General features: G+C 34.4%; 1 protein-coding gene across 1 annotated transcript in view; it reads right to left on the bottom strand.

Annotated features, from left to right (window-relative positions):
- LOC144439508 (ubiquitin-like protein 3) overlaps positions 1-14,867 on the bottom strand; it is a 40,683-nt gene that overhangs the window by 12,069 nt on the left and 13,747 nt on the right. The window contains exon 2 of the mRNA XM_078128804.1: positions 2,271-2,379. Coding sequence (XP_077984930.1) covers positions 2,271-2,379 — 109 coding nt within the window. The remainder of the gene's footprint in view (positions 1-2,270; positions 2,380-14,867) is intronic.

Below are 14,867 nucleotides of genomic sequence, written 5' to 3'. Positions count from 1 at the left end.
CCGTACCAGCTTATCATCTTACAACCTGAACTGAACTGAACTGAACTGAACATACATTGTACATGCCGGGTTTGGGGGGGTTTTCTTAAGTTTCATTATTTTTTCTCATCAAAATAGCCTGGTTTTATTTAAGATTTTTGGAATACATAATAATCGAAAATATATCTTTTTAACTGTTGTATCCACACACCTGGCGCGACTATCACGAGCCTTTTTGAATTTGTGTTCCTTGGCACGTACATATGGCTTAGTGTGACTATGTGAGAAAGTCTGGTGCCTTACTAAAGTTAGCCCTGAGACTTGGCTATTTGATACAATATACTGGCTTTTCAGCCATGTTCTGGTGAATGTTGTATCATCTTACACAAGTAGAACATATGGGGCGATTGCACAATATCACATAAGTTTAATAAATAAACTTTATTCGTTTAGCTAATGGGGGGGGGGGGGGTACGTCTGGTATAAATATGATTGTTGAACTTGATTTTTGCAAACCAAATTTAGAAAACTTTGACACCTTCAAAGATAACAGGTTTTGTATTTATTATTGAGATGTTGATAAGTTGATTAAAATTTACTGCTAATGTCATTTACAATGCTGGGTTTCAGCTAATATTTTAATGTGTTTACTATGTTTTAAACAATGCATTGATCATAATGATGTGACCACTACAATTTTCATCATGGCCGACATCATATGCAAATGTGTTGATGTTGCACTTACGAACGTTCATTAAGGAGTAGGGGGTTTGGCCTAAACCAATGAATTTCATTTGTGTGACATTGTGCGATAGTGTCCAAATGTAGTACACAGTTAAAGAAAAATAATAGCTGCCTCACAAGACACATCTTACAGACATTCTGATAAATATCTCTCAAAATTATCAACCTTGAGATGAATAGATAGATGATAAGCTGCCTTCTACACTTGTAATTTGATCAGCAATTCAGTTCAGATACTCTGTGTGACAACAATTATGGTCTCAACTAGTCATCTATTTATCTTTGGTTTTCATACAAACATTATTTCTATCATCAACAGAGAGTATAGACATCGTTCAAGGAAACCAGTATGCAGATCAAAGACAGGTCAAAATGTGGTAGATTGTGAATATCATACACAGTAATTTCAGAAAGCCAGGGGCTGCACTATCTGATATCATAGGTTGTCAACAGAAAGGTGCCGCTAAAGTGTATCTGAGTAGTTTCATTTACCTTCAACAGTATCATCTCACATATAGCAAGTACGTCAGGGCAAAACATAGAAATTGTGTGTATGACTCAAGCAATCGTAGAAACATCATGACCTAGTCATAGGAGTGAATTTTATCACTAATTTCAGTATGTCTCTCTATTAAAGGCCCTTTTTGGAATAGAATTAAAATCTAGGTTCAAAATACAGTCTGGCAGAGATATACAGTAGAAACAGTTGGTTCACAACAACAGAAAGATCCTATGTAATAATTATTGCTTCATTGATACACTAACATGATAACCCAGGATTGAAAATTTGAGAGCTCTGTTAGTGTTACACCTCTGACATGTAGCAAATCAAATGTTCCCCTGTATCTCTCATACTATGTGGCAACTCACAAGAAAACTTAGTTTTTATTATTTTGACCAACTACACAAAAATTGTGATGTCATAAGAAAGCACACTAATTAACATAGTGACTGCTTTCATCTTCAAAAATTTGATTTCAAGCAATGTATTCCTTTCTCCACACTGGAGTTTTTAGTTTGATGTACTCACAACTGGACTATATGTATAAAGACATAATTATGGTAGAATATGCCTTAGGGATAAATCTCCCTGAAAATCAAAGTTTTTCAAAATATCTCGAAACTTTGCCATATCAAAGTTTATTCCTGGTTCTTTGGAAATAATAACAGAAATTGGGGTTCACTGTCTTGTTTTCCCCCCATAGTGTTAACACAGTACTCAGAGACCATACTAGATTCTTAAATGACTAAATTTTGAGTTTGGACAGTGACCACAGATCTTTTAAATTGGTTTACTTGAGAATAGGTTGGACTTTTATTAAACAACTTTATTTCCAAGGCTCATGCTACATTCCATTCATGTTTTGTGTGTACAAAGTGTCTGTATAGAAAAATACAAAATAGTGTACCACTAGAATACCATGTACATGTAACTAAATTCATGCATACATATATGTTCATGGTTGTTGAATTTTCTGTTAATAATAGTCTGGTTTCTAATGACTGCCTGTCACTTCATATTTGTGAACTGGAGGAAATGTACATACCTGGTGGCCAGTTTTCATATACATGTTGTGCTATATCGCCTGCAGAATCATTGGTTGAAAATAAGAAGTCTTTTGTCTTTCCCGACACCAAGATCAAACGCAGGTTAATCTGAAATAGATAACATATCAAATATTCAGTTACTCTTTTGCTCTAAGAATTCTCTAATACTAGCACTCAAAGCAGAAAATTGGATAGTCTCAAGAAATCACTATGACAACAAATTTCATAAAAAAACAGCACCAATGGCATTGTAGCACAACTGTATTTAGCTATTGCTGTGGGTGTGATCTTGTTGCTAGGTATATTTGCATATATTTTTGGAATCTATAAACTTTCCTGCCCTTCCCACTTTTTGTATTTTTTGCAATGTAAACCATCATTTAGCTGTTGCCATGGGTGTGGTCCTGTTGCTAGGCATATTTGCATATATTTTGAATCTGCATTCACTTAATATCTACCCATCCCTGTTGTTATCTTTGTAAATATGCATCATCATTTCACTGTTGCTAAGGGCATGGTCATGGTTGCTATGGCCAATTGTGTCATGTTTTAAACAATAACTGCAGAATAACACCTGCAGAAACATCCCCACCAAGTTTCAACCCCATTCACCTAAGTTCAGTTGTGCTAAAAAAAACACTACTGGGCATCAGTGCAATGTTGTGTCATGTCCATGGAATGATCAATACATTTATTTCCATTACAGTATAATGTTTTCGGTATTGTACTGCAGTGCAACCATACTACTTTGCATGCAACGATACAAATTATCGTTTTTCGTCCTCTACTCAAAATGACAAAGCTCCTTTTAAAGTCCCTTGTTTTTTTCCTTGCCTGAATGACGATAGATTTCACAGATTAATATCTAAACATCATATAGAAAGGGAGCGTGTCATTCCATCCGACCCATATCCACAAAGAAAAATCTGTAGATATATTCTTTCGATTGCTGAAAAATAGAAAACTATTTACATTGATACAATTCTTATGATACCACTCACAAAATACTATTTTATTTTCTCCTCTCTACACAATATGTTCTCTACTCAAACAGCTTTTTAGTTGTTGTACACAAAGCTCTACTCAATCAATACAGTAATCTTATAACATGACTGATAAAATCTTTTTCATTTTCATATAATTGCCATTAATAATATTCCTCAGTCCATATTTCATACTTCTGAGTTAGCCACAAGGGTACATCTGAATACCTTTCAAGTCATTGTGATCAGATCTCTATGTCAAACACATTCACTGATAGATCCACAGACACAGTGAACAGCTGCACCTATCGCTGATAATATAGATGCACCACAAATGTTCAATATAACATATCATGGTTGTATCCTAATTGTCTATATGCACATATCTTTGCATATCCTATCCTATGGGGTTAGTGTATATAACTCTGATCTTCTCTGGTTGCTTTAAATTTGCATAATGTGAACTCGTTGATCCTCTGTATCCGTAAACACTCAGTATGGTGGTGGTGATGGTGGCAAATCAAATACATACAGAAATATCAGCAATGAGTTCTTCAGCTTTGGCATGTGCATTGTACAAAATCTAAATATATATTAGCTGATTTGGGGGTAAATAGATTAGCACAGACTACTGTCTGAGTATTTACGGAGTTTAGCAAAGTGCATTTCATTACAACTCAAGCTGGTCAATAACATATATAGTTCATTACAATTGTACTTCTAGGTTGCCCACAGCATGCATTAGAGAAATCATTGTAACCAGTTGAAATAATCCATCCAAGATAAGCAGCCACTAATACCTACTGGTTATACAATATTTGTATGAAAATGAACTTTTGTTTGATATACAAAGGGAAAAATTGGTACATTTACAACTAAAATTACAAACTATAGACTTGTGTGTCTGTCAGCAAACTCCCCAAGCATCTTTTGAGTTCTGTTTACAAAAGTGTTAACCAATTTTAATATTTATTTGTGTTTCAATGCAAATTTGTGAAAATGTGGAAAACTACACTTTCATGAATATAAAACATGTAATAAAAAATGATTGTTCTATTCATACAAAGTCCACTAATATAATTAGAGTTTAGCTAGATTAGCTATCAAGTATCATTTGTTAATTTATGGCCAACCATATATGTATAGATCAAGTTTAGGTAGATCTGTCAAGTCAACTAGTGAGTTAAGCTACATGTACAAATGTACATAAAGCTCTGCTAAGTAGTCCACTAGTGAGAGTTTAATTTAGTTACATCTGCCAAATCAACAAGTGAGAGTTCAGTGACATGTACATCTGCTAAGTCTACTAGTGAGAGTTTAGTTACATGTACATCTGCTAAGTCCACTACTGGGTTAGTGAGTCCACTACCCTGGTAGTAAGGGTTTCACTAGATGCACATCTGCCAAGTCCACTAATATATTAGTTCATTTACATGTAGATCTGCCAAGTCCACTAGTGAGAGTTCAGCTAGATCTATAAGTCATTTACTATGCCATAATTGAAAGGCTACTGTGGAAACATAGTGGCTGGGAAAGAGAATTGAATGGGATTGGATAGGCAGCACTACAATTAAAACCAGATTGATCTCAATCAGACAGTAGTCTGGTCTGATTACTATGTAATACTGTCCTTAACACCAACAACCTACATACGGATAATATCATGCAAAAAAGGTGTTGTTGTGATAACCCCAACATTAAAACTTTACCACCTAAAATTAAGGCGGCCTTGGAATGTATGTACAGAGAGTGTGGGCTTGTGAGGGTTGGGAGGATAATCTAAAAGATTTAATGATGCAACTACAGCTGAACTATATATTAAACTTGCCTTTAAATTTTATTTCTTTTATTTTCTAATCACCATTCCAAGGAATTATAACATTAGATATTATGTTCAACATGTGTACATCTCTGGGGGAGGGGGGTGGAATTTGGTCTATGTATGTTTGAAATTCTGGGGTAAATGTGATCTTTGTGTGTTTGAAATTCCTTCTTTGTTTTTCTTCCAAGTTGGAATTGACTTTAACTAAATGTGATTTGAAAGGATGAAATTACTTGGCCTTGGGGTTAATTCAAAGGTCAACACACTACATGCCATTCTATTACAGACAGGGTCAATTTCAATCAAATCTGTTACCAACACCACTGTTATTCTATGCATGAGAGATGCATTGTGGGGCCAGGTACACATCAAGTGTTACATACAAGTAACCAATGGCAATGCTACTATCAGATGTTCTGATATCCCTTTCTTACCGAACCTGAATATTTTAAGACTACTAAATTATTACAAATATATACTGAATCAAAATACATTGATAAGACACGCAACTTATGGAGGAGATAGTTTTATGTCGTAATAATTCCTAGAACAATATAGCCGACTGTATTCAAATTGAAGATGTGTCAGGTGATCAACCAAGACAAGCATGTGTGGACGAAAGCTTCAATTTAAAATGTTCAACACATATAGTGTTTCAATAGTTGAAAATGAAGATGAACTTTTACCATCCAGTCTGTGAGTTTTACAACAGACAAAAATTAATTAACTTTACATTTCTTTGGGGAGCAAGCTGTTGAGTCAAGGTCATTTATAGGTGAGTCAAGGGTATTCACTGTATCAGACTATATACCTGTGGGCCCATAGTTTCCACACTTTAACTAGAAGGTCAAGGTCATTCCAAAAGAAGTTTAACCCTGATAGAATGGGTAAAAGGTTTCATTGTGTCCTCAAAACAAATTTGATGCACCACTGACACTGTCACACATAGTGATTTCTTGTAGTGCACCAAAATGTGTTATTCCCATATTCCTTACTATTGGTTGGTTAACTATATCAACAATCAAACCCAGTTAAATATTACCATTTTGACAACTACAAACAATTTTGTCTTTCATTAGAGTGCATACTGCCTGTGTGTGTGTGTGTGTTTGTGGTGGTGGTGGTGGTGGTGGTGGTGGTGGTGGTGGTGGTGGGGGGGGGGGGGGGGGGGGGCACAATTCCATGTTTCATCCAGAATGCCACGGCCAATATAGTTCCAATAGAAAGTTCATTCTTGATAATGTGGGTGAAAAGTTTTGATGTATCCATTAAAGCAAATTTGATGTACCATTGACACAACAATTTCTAATACCACACAATTTATCATTTACACTCACAGCAGCAATTTTTTTTCATTCGCAGATACACTAGAGACAACACATGACCTGGGTCCATCTATATGTGACAGTTGTCAGAATAATAATATTATAGAAATAGTGGCTTTCTTTATCCTAAATGACAGTCATTCAAACTAAGGTCACACTAGGGTCATCAGCTGTATTTACATCTCATTAACTGATTATTTCAAACACCAATATTCAATAGAGATTTGCAGTCATAATACGCTACAAGAAGAGAGAGAAGATATTAAAGCAGTACATGAATATAGGCTCTTTGGTACTTTGGTTCTCTCTAAAATGGAGTTCGATTGAGAAACTGAGACCTACAGTTTTCTTGTAAATCAAAAAATTCAAGATCGATCTACAAACATTATCTTTGTAACTCAAGATATCTAAGGGATTTCAAAATTTCTCAGTTTAACCCTACCAAACTAGTTGGCGACTCTGGTTTCCTACTGTGTTAATGCTAGGAAACTTGAGTACCAAGTGTCACCTTTTTTCACGTTCTGACTTTGATATGGATTAATAAAGTCTATGTTGTCGTCATCTTCTTCTTCTTCTACATCCTCATTATCATAAAGATGTGCTGCCCATACTATTACATGTAAATGTTATTCCCTAATATTTATTTTGTTCAGCCAAGGAAAATATGAGAGTGATCTAAGGGGGCCTTTGTCACTCCTTGACAAGCAACTCGTAGTGACAACCCTTACGTCATGAGCATTTTCCAGCTGAATAAAGAAAAATATTGGATAATAACATAATTATACCAGCATCATTAATAATTGATTTTGAACATTTTGAATCATATTTCGAACACAGCACAACCAGTGACATAGACACGTGTTGTTGTAACACAAAACAACCAGAGAATATATTCCGTATTTTTGGTCTTATGCATGGTATAATACTACAATACTAAAACAAAGTGACTATAACATACTGTTGCCTCAACAGTGTCAACACCTACATGTACTCTCTTATCATTTCAACCCCCCCCCCACCTCCCATAGCATTATATCCATTACAAAATATGTTTTATATATACTGTACTAACTACCTTGCCTTACATTGCCTATACAATATCATTGTATATTGTGTATATACATGTACCAGTAAATGGTAGATGTAACAAAGTAAAGTGACAGTTGTCAGTGTTTGATAAATGTCAATTAAATAGTCTCATTAATTTGTGGGATAATGTATAATGAAAGCCAAGCTCACATAATCATCCTGGGAAGGCCGTCACAAATTGAATTCATTAAGAAACCAGTAACCAGGTTACAGTAAGGTCACAGTGGTGGTGATTACATGAAACCTGGCAGTCAACCACTGACATGCTATCGTATTACAATCTGTTCTGCATCACTTTGTGTACCTTGTTAGACAATTTAAGTTGGAATACATCAGTACCACTGTGACATTTTCAATGCTGATTGCAATTCTATTTATACATATACAAGCAGCAACAATTTCAAATTGGGGAAAAAGTCACCCATTACATTAATATGAAGGATCTGAATACATGGTAAAATTTGAAAATATGAACAATTCTTGTACTTCTCATTCAGGGACTGTGAGTTTACTCTGGTGACTGCAACATAAAATTAACTCATATAAATTTTATACGCAAAACGTATAATTAATACTGTAAATATAATACCGATATGTTGAATTTTAATTCTGTAAATATAATACCGATATGTTGAATTTTAATTCTGTAAATATAATACCGATATGTTGAATTTTATTTTTTTTAAATTTGAAAATCTATATGCATTTAGGATCCCAAGCTCCTCTACATACTTATAATTCTTTTCATTTTTCATTAACTTCTTCATAAGTACAAGCACTGTCTATACAGTTTTAAAACAAAGCCTTGTTATGACAATTTGCTATTATTCTCCTAATTTTTTCTTTGTTTCAAAATATGAGTGACCTAAGGGGCCTTGTCACTACGAGTCAAGAGACAAGCAGTGACAAAACCCTTGGGTCATGAGTATTTTCCGGCTGAATGAAGAAAAATATTGGAAAATAATATAATTATACCTCCTCAAGCATAATTTATGACAAGGTAGAAATTAATGGTGATTTGGAATATATTAACCCACATTTTGAGCATCACAGAACGAGTGACGGAGACACAAGTTGTCATGACAGAACGGCCAAGGTATATGATCCATATTTTCTGTTAATATACAATAACTTGGCTTCTGCATGATATAATTTGATGTATTCATTAATGGAGTACGGGTCAGACCTCAACATTTTTTTCTGTGACATATGAATTACAAATGTTAATCTACATACTGAGAAATGTCTGGTCATAACTACTATATTAACCATAAGATGTGTAGCGTAGTTAGGCAAACTGGACAAATAATTTGATGAGGTATTTGTTGGGTGCATCCAAAAAGTGACACTGACATCAATAGCATATAGACTTAATCCACATGCAATATAGATATTCTATATTCTATATTCTTCTCAGGGCAAAAATCAATGATACAACATGGGTATTAAGTAAGTATTCAAATTTTAGGGAAAAAAGTACATCAAGTTGGCCCATATCCCTATAATAGTGTCAATATTTCCTTCATTTCTATCTGTACAAAAAAATGAGCTTTGTGTAGTAGTTAATAAATAGTTATCAGTCAGCCATTCATGGTCCTGACTAAACTGATAACATTCAATATAATTTATGTACTCAATAATTCAATCAATGTCTTCTTTACTATCTTAAAATCACTTTGTGAAATATATTTTCAGACCTCCAAAAATATAATGTTGTCATGATAAGATCACATGGCTTCCAAAAGAATAAAACATTCATAATTGTTGGTACGATGATAATCATGTTAATCATTGCTAAACCGGGTGATTGAATGACTGTACACAACAAATCGTTCAGTCTAGGCTTCACATCACATCAACTTTGACCTTTGTAATGCTCAAAATATGGAATTTCACACAGTTGACATCATTGGTTCATCATCACTAGAGGGCAGTCTTCATTTGAAAGGTGTATTGATTTCAATGTCATTGTCGCAAGTCTTCATTTGAAAGGTGTATTCAGCTCATTGTCACTTGAGGCAGTATTCATTTGAAAAGTACAAATGTACATTGTACATGTATATTCATTTCAATGTCACTAGGACAGCCTTCATTTGAAAGGTGTATTTATCTCATTGACACTAGAGGACAGTCTTCATGTGAAAGGTGTATTTATCTCATTGTCACTTGAGGGCAGTATTCATTTGAAAGGTGTATTCACCTCATTGTTACTAGAGGGGGTCTTCATTTGAAGGGTGTATTCATCTAATTTCACTTATTGCAAGTAGCTGCTGATTTGCCTATCACAGTTTTAGTACTACTAGTCACATGACCAACTATAACATGGCTAATATGGATACAAGCTATCTTCTTACACAAAAATTTCCATGACCATAATTATCCGTGAAGTTTACGTCTATATAAAAGTAGGTACATGTATAATAATATATGAATAAGCTAGACTGGCACCACTGTGACATAAAGTCCATGTCGTAAAATACAATTTCAATACTAACACTAGCACATTGTATGAAATGTCCAACATGATTTCTCTAAATGCAATTATGTTTATCTGAACAGTGTTTGACATTTTGACATCAAAACTAATCAGACGGAGTTGTTGTATTGGTGATTCATTTACAGACTGACTGACGATTCCTGTGGCTTGAAGACAATTCATGGGAGATAGGTTACACGCACTTGCACGAAATCATTATGTCCTGGTTTTATTCCATTACATAGGCATGAGTCATATGTACACTGTACGCCACTCACCACAGTCAGTAAATTTCAATGTGTAAACATTAAAAATGAAATTGCATGCCTTAAGATCCACCATATACAGACTACAATCTCTGATGATGTCAATGAGAATGATGTCCTAATTGTATTTACACACAGTACATAAAATACATAGAATATATTAGCTCTGTCCATATCTGATCCAGATCCAATCTGAATTAAACTTATCCAGATCACATTAATCCACATCGATTCCACTTTCTGTCCACACACAAAAATTGAAAGATGGATTCAATTCGAATTACATTAGCATACCTGTCCACACACATTACTAGCTTCGATTTGGATTACTTATGAAACTAAATCACTCGAGTATGTGCCAGTCCACACCAGGCCTAACTGATTGCGATCTGATTTGAATTACTTTGATCCAGATCAAAACCACCACCCAGAGTAGGCTTCAATCCGGATCAGTATACGAATTAACCACAAATAATAACTATGGACAGTTAAATCAAATTGGATCCTGATCAGATATTTGTAGTATGGACAGGCTTATTATATAGTTCATGTTTCCAAGAATCAATATGGCACTGACAGTAAAATCCAGTTAAAATTGGAAACAAATGTGATGTTGCGATCCGTCTTCTACGGACAAAGGTAATTTACGAGATCAAGGTTTGTAGTAGACGGATCAAAACGCCGTATTCGTTTCCAATTTACCGTTCCAAAGTAACTATATTTTACTGTCTTACATAAACCATATTCACTGTTTTCAGTTTAGCTCTACAAATTTGAATGGCTTACCAATTGATATAAATTCTGATTCGCTACTATAACTCTTAAGCCTAGCCATATCTCATCAGGTAGTAGACCTGAAATATTGACAGGTTTACTTCCTACACGATAATGCTTTCTATAAATTCTATTACAATGTTATTAACAAAATCTAAAGTTATATTCTTCCTTTTAAAATAAATAAGAATAGTAACCATCTATTGGGCTAAATAAATTCAGAAATTTGTTGTTATGGTTACCACTGAGTATCACCATATGTGGTACCCTGGTGATAAAGCAAGAGGAAAGAGATTACCAGGAGAAAACCTGTGTTGCTCAGTTGGGTGAAACTGAATATCATCCTTCATAGAACAGACCTGGTTGATTTTTCATCAAATCAAGCCAGCGAAGGGTGGGTTTGAACCTAGACTACAGAGGTAACACTAACAGAAATATCACTTATAACAGACAACTTCCACAAGACATTATACTTTGCATTATATAACAAAAAATATTAAACTTGATCTTCTAAAATAGTATGAAGAATAATCATACCATTATCATAGTAAGGTAACAAATTCCACATAGATAAACGGAGATGAACATTCTGAAAGTGACATGCTAATAGCAAAACTGAAATCTAGCTAACGTACAGTACGGATGGCTTAAATCTATTGGTGACAATCATATTCTATGCACAGCATATGACTTTAAGTCTGTGAAAAACACAGAACCAGCTAAATAATATATCTTGTGATTGATACTATCCCAAAACAAAATGTTATCATGTCCTACCTGCAATGATACTACAGTCTTGAATAAAATAAAACATAAGGTATGGAGATCTTCGCTAATAAACTGAACCTTACCTACATGACAGCGATCAAATTACTCATGACTAATCTCACATCTGTATCGTATAAATAATTTCAGTTGAAAAGACTCAATATCATTACCCTTTTTGCATAATTTCTCCCCCGTCTATTTGATTTCCCTATTTTTATGGACAAGGGCATTACCTAGTCATATAATATGCCCTAAACTCTAGTTAAGTGTAACACGTCAGGTAGGATCTCAAAGAATAAGCATGCATGCATGGAGTCGTATACTCTGCATATTAATCAAATATAGTACCCTTTACGTAAAGGCCAAGTTCAAGATTTGGGTGAGAAAAACAGCTGTTAGGCAGAGCTATAGGAAAAGTTGGTACAGAACAAAACAATGATCAAATTTAATCCTAATGGTGCCACTCATAAGACGTCATCATGTGAGAACCTGGGTTTGAATCATGGGCCTTTAAATCCACCAAGATAGTAAGACTAATAGTGGCTCAGACATGTATAGTCATGGAATTTAAAATAAGACGTAAATTTCAAAATCCTGTATTCTCACCTTATAATGAAATAACTTCGAAATATTCCATGTCTAAAATCAATATTCCATTGCCATAGTTTTTCTACAACAATGCATGTAAATGTACTACGGAAAACTGACAACATCTCAACTTGTATCAGACATACAGACAAAATCAACACGTATACAGCCTAAGCAATTAAACACACTGTAATCTTGGAGCCAGACTGTTTAATACAGGAGTTATCTCCTATTGCAATCATTTTCAACTGTCTCATTATCTGATGTCTTTGCTTGTTTAAGATAAAGACACAATTACTAACAGCTTCTATATATACTATGCCATGGACAGGTCATGGAGGCCACAGACTAGACTTTTACTTTTTGCGAATTGTTGTTACTTCTAGACTTACAAAATACAAATCAAGACTTTCAAAACTGAAAAACAAATTAAAACGGAGATTCAGAAATTAACAAAACGATTGTATAAATCATGTGATAGCATGATAAGAACACTGACAATATTATCAGTTGAATTGATAAAACTGACAAATCAGTGAAATACAATGTAATATGAAATGACAATCACACACATGAACACACACACACACACACACACACACACATGCATGCATGTGTGCAGAGACACGAACACACACACACACACATGCACATGCACATGCATGCGTACAGACAAACACACATGCACACACACACACACACACACACACACACACACACACACAAACACATGCATGCATGCAAAGATACATACATGTACATATGCTCTTTTAAAGACTTATTTATTGGAATCTGTATTTATGTATAGATTAATGTATACAGCACTCAATTCAATCATCTCATGTTTAATATTACAAAAATTGGACTGTACCCCCCCCCACCCCACCCCACCCACCTGAGTTACATGACACTCCAAGTACAAGTTCAGAATACCTTTTCAACAATGGAGTATAATTAAGGAATTCCAGTTGATAAAACATGAAGGTTTCCTTTTCCAGGGACAAAGAAAAAACAAACATCCTGTGTTTCAGTGAGTGACACGCTAGGTTAAACTTTAGAGACATGAAATGAAAACTGAGACAAGAGAATTAATGTCTGATGGTAGACAAAGACACTGTACATACCATATGTCTGTCTTTGCCTCAGGATAAGCTGTGATTACAGCTATACACCATTTAATATCAAACACAGTTTTCAAGGAAGATACATTTAAGTTTTATCATACATGCAGTCTTGAAATTCAAGCCTTACATTGTACAGCGATGAAGGAGACTGAATTATAAATGTATTTTACTCTATGTTACAAAAGAGACAGTTTCATATTATGGTGTCGGTCCTTTCTGGAAAGAACTTGCTGTATCTTGTTCTATGCTTTTATATAGAATTACCTTTAGAAATTGTGTGCAATTGCATGATTGCTGTCGGTTTTGCAAGATTTCATCCTGTAACAAATAGGGCCATAATAATATCACATCAATATCCATAATACTTAATAGGAGCTGCATTACTGTAATGTACCACTTACATATTGCAGTAATAATATGAATTTTACTAACCCACTTAACGTTGTCCTCATATTTTATTAACTGTGATACACTTTTTCAAACACTAGATACATGTAAATCTAACAGAGGGAGTAACCAACCTGAGAGAAACTTGTAATCCATAATACATTGACATGTATAAAACAGTCTATGTGACAGGTCTGTGATGTAATCCGTAATACACTGACATGAATAAACAGTCTATGTAACAGTCTGTGATTTAATGATTGCCTTTATGTACACAGGATTGATGTCACCACTGACTTTGCAAAGAGCTGTCACTGTGTTCACAGATCAACGTTAACTATAAACATTTGCTGTAATCTTATTTCCCAATTATAGGATTCATACCCAAGTATACCATACACATGCCAAGTTATTGTCTTTGATTGTTTGAACAAATATGGATTACATAATTACAATACTCTGGTCATTCTACTGTGTTTTGCGGTGCTTGAAATATGACTTAAAATGTTCCAAATCGCCATTATTTTCCCACTTTTTCATAATTATGCTTGAGGAGGTATAATTATATTATTCTCCAATATTTGTCTTCATTCAGCCGGAAAATACTTGTGACCGAAGGATTTTTGTCACTACTTGTCTTGCAACTCGTAGTGACAAGGTCCCTTAGGTCACTTGTATTTTCCTTGGCTGAACAAAGAAAATTATTATGAAATAATATCTAATTATACAGTTAGAATCCATCTTTTTGTTTGTTTGTTTGACAGAAATGAATACCATGTACTGAGTCCATGTTCCAGGCTATAGTTACTTTGCTGTTACTGGGATACTAAAAACATGGGTTGCCATGACACTCAATCACCAGATAATGGATAACATGAAATGTAGTATACACAAGCTATTACTACAAAATATATCAAATTTCTTCAAAATTAGTCAAAACAGGCTTTTTTTACAAATGTAAACATGATATGAATAAATCCTTGAATATTATATT

This window comes from Glandiceps talaboti, chromosome 8, assembly GCF_964340395.1.
Source record: "Glandiceps talaboti chromosome 8, keGlaTala1.1, whole genome shotgun sequence".
In the NCBI taxonomy this organism is placed as follows: Eukaryota; Metazoa; Hemichordata; class Enteropneusta; family Spengelidae; genus Glandiceps; species Glandiceps talaboti.
The sequence above is the reverse complement of the archived record's forward strand: the minus strand, read 5'-3'. Positions and strand labels throughout refer to the sequence as shown.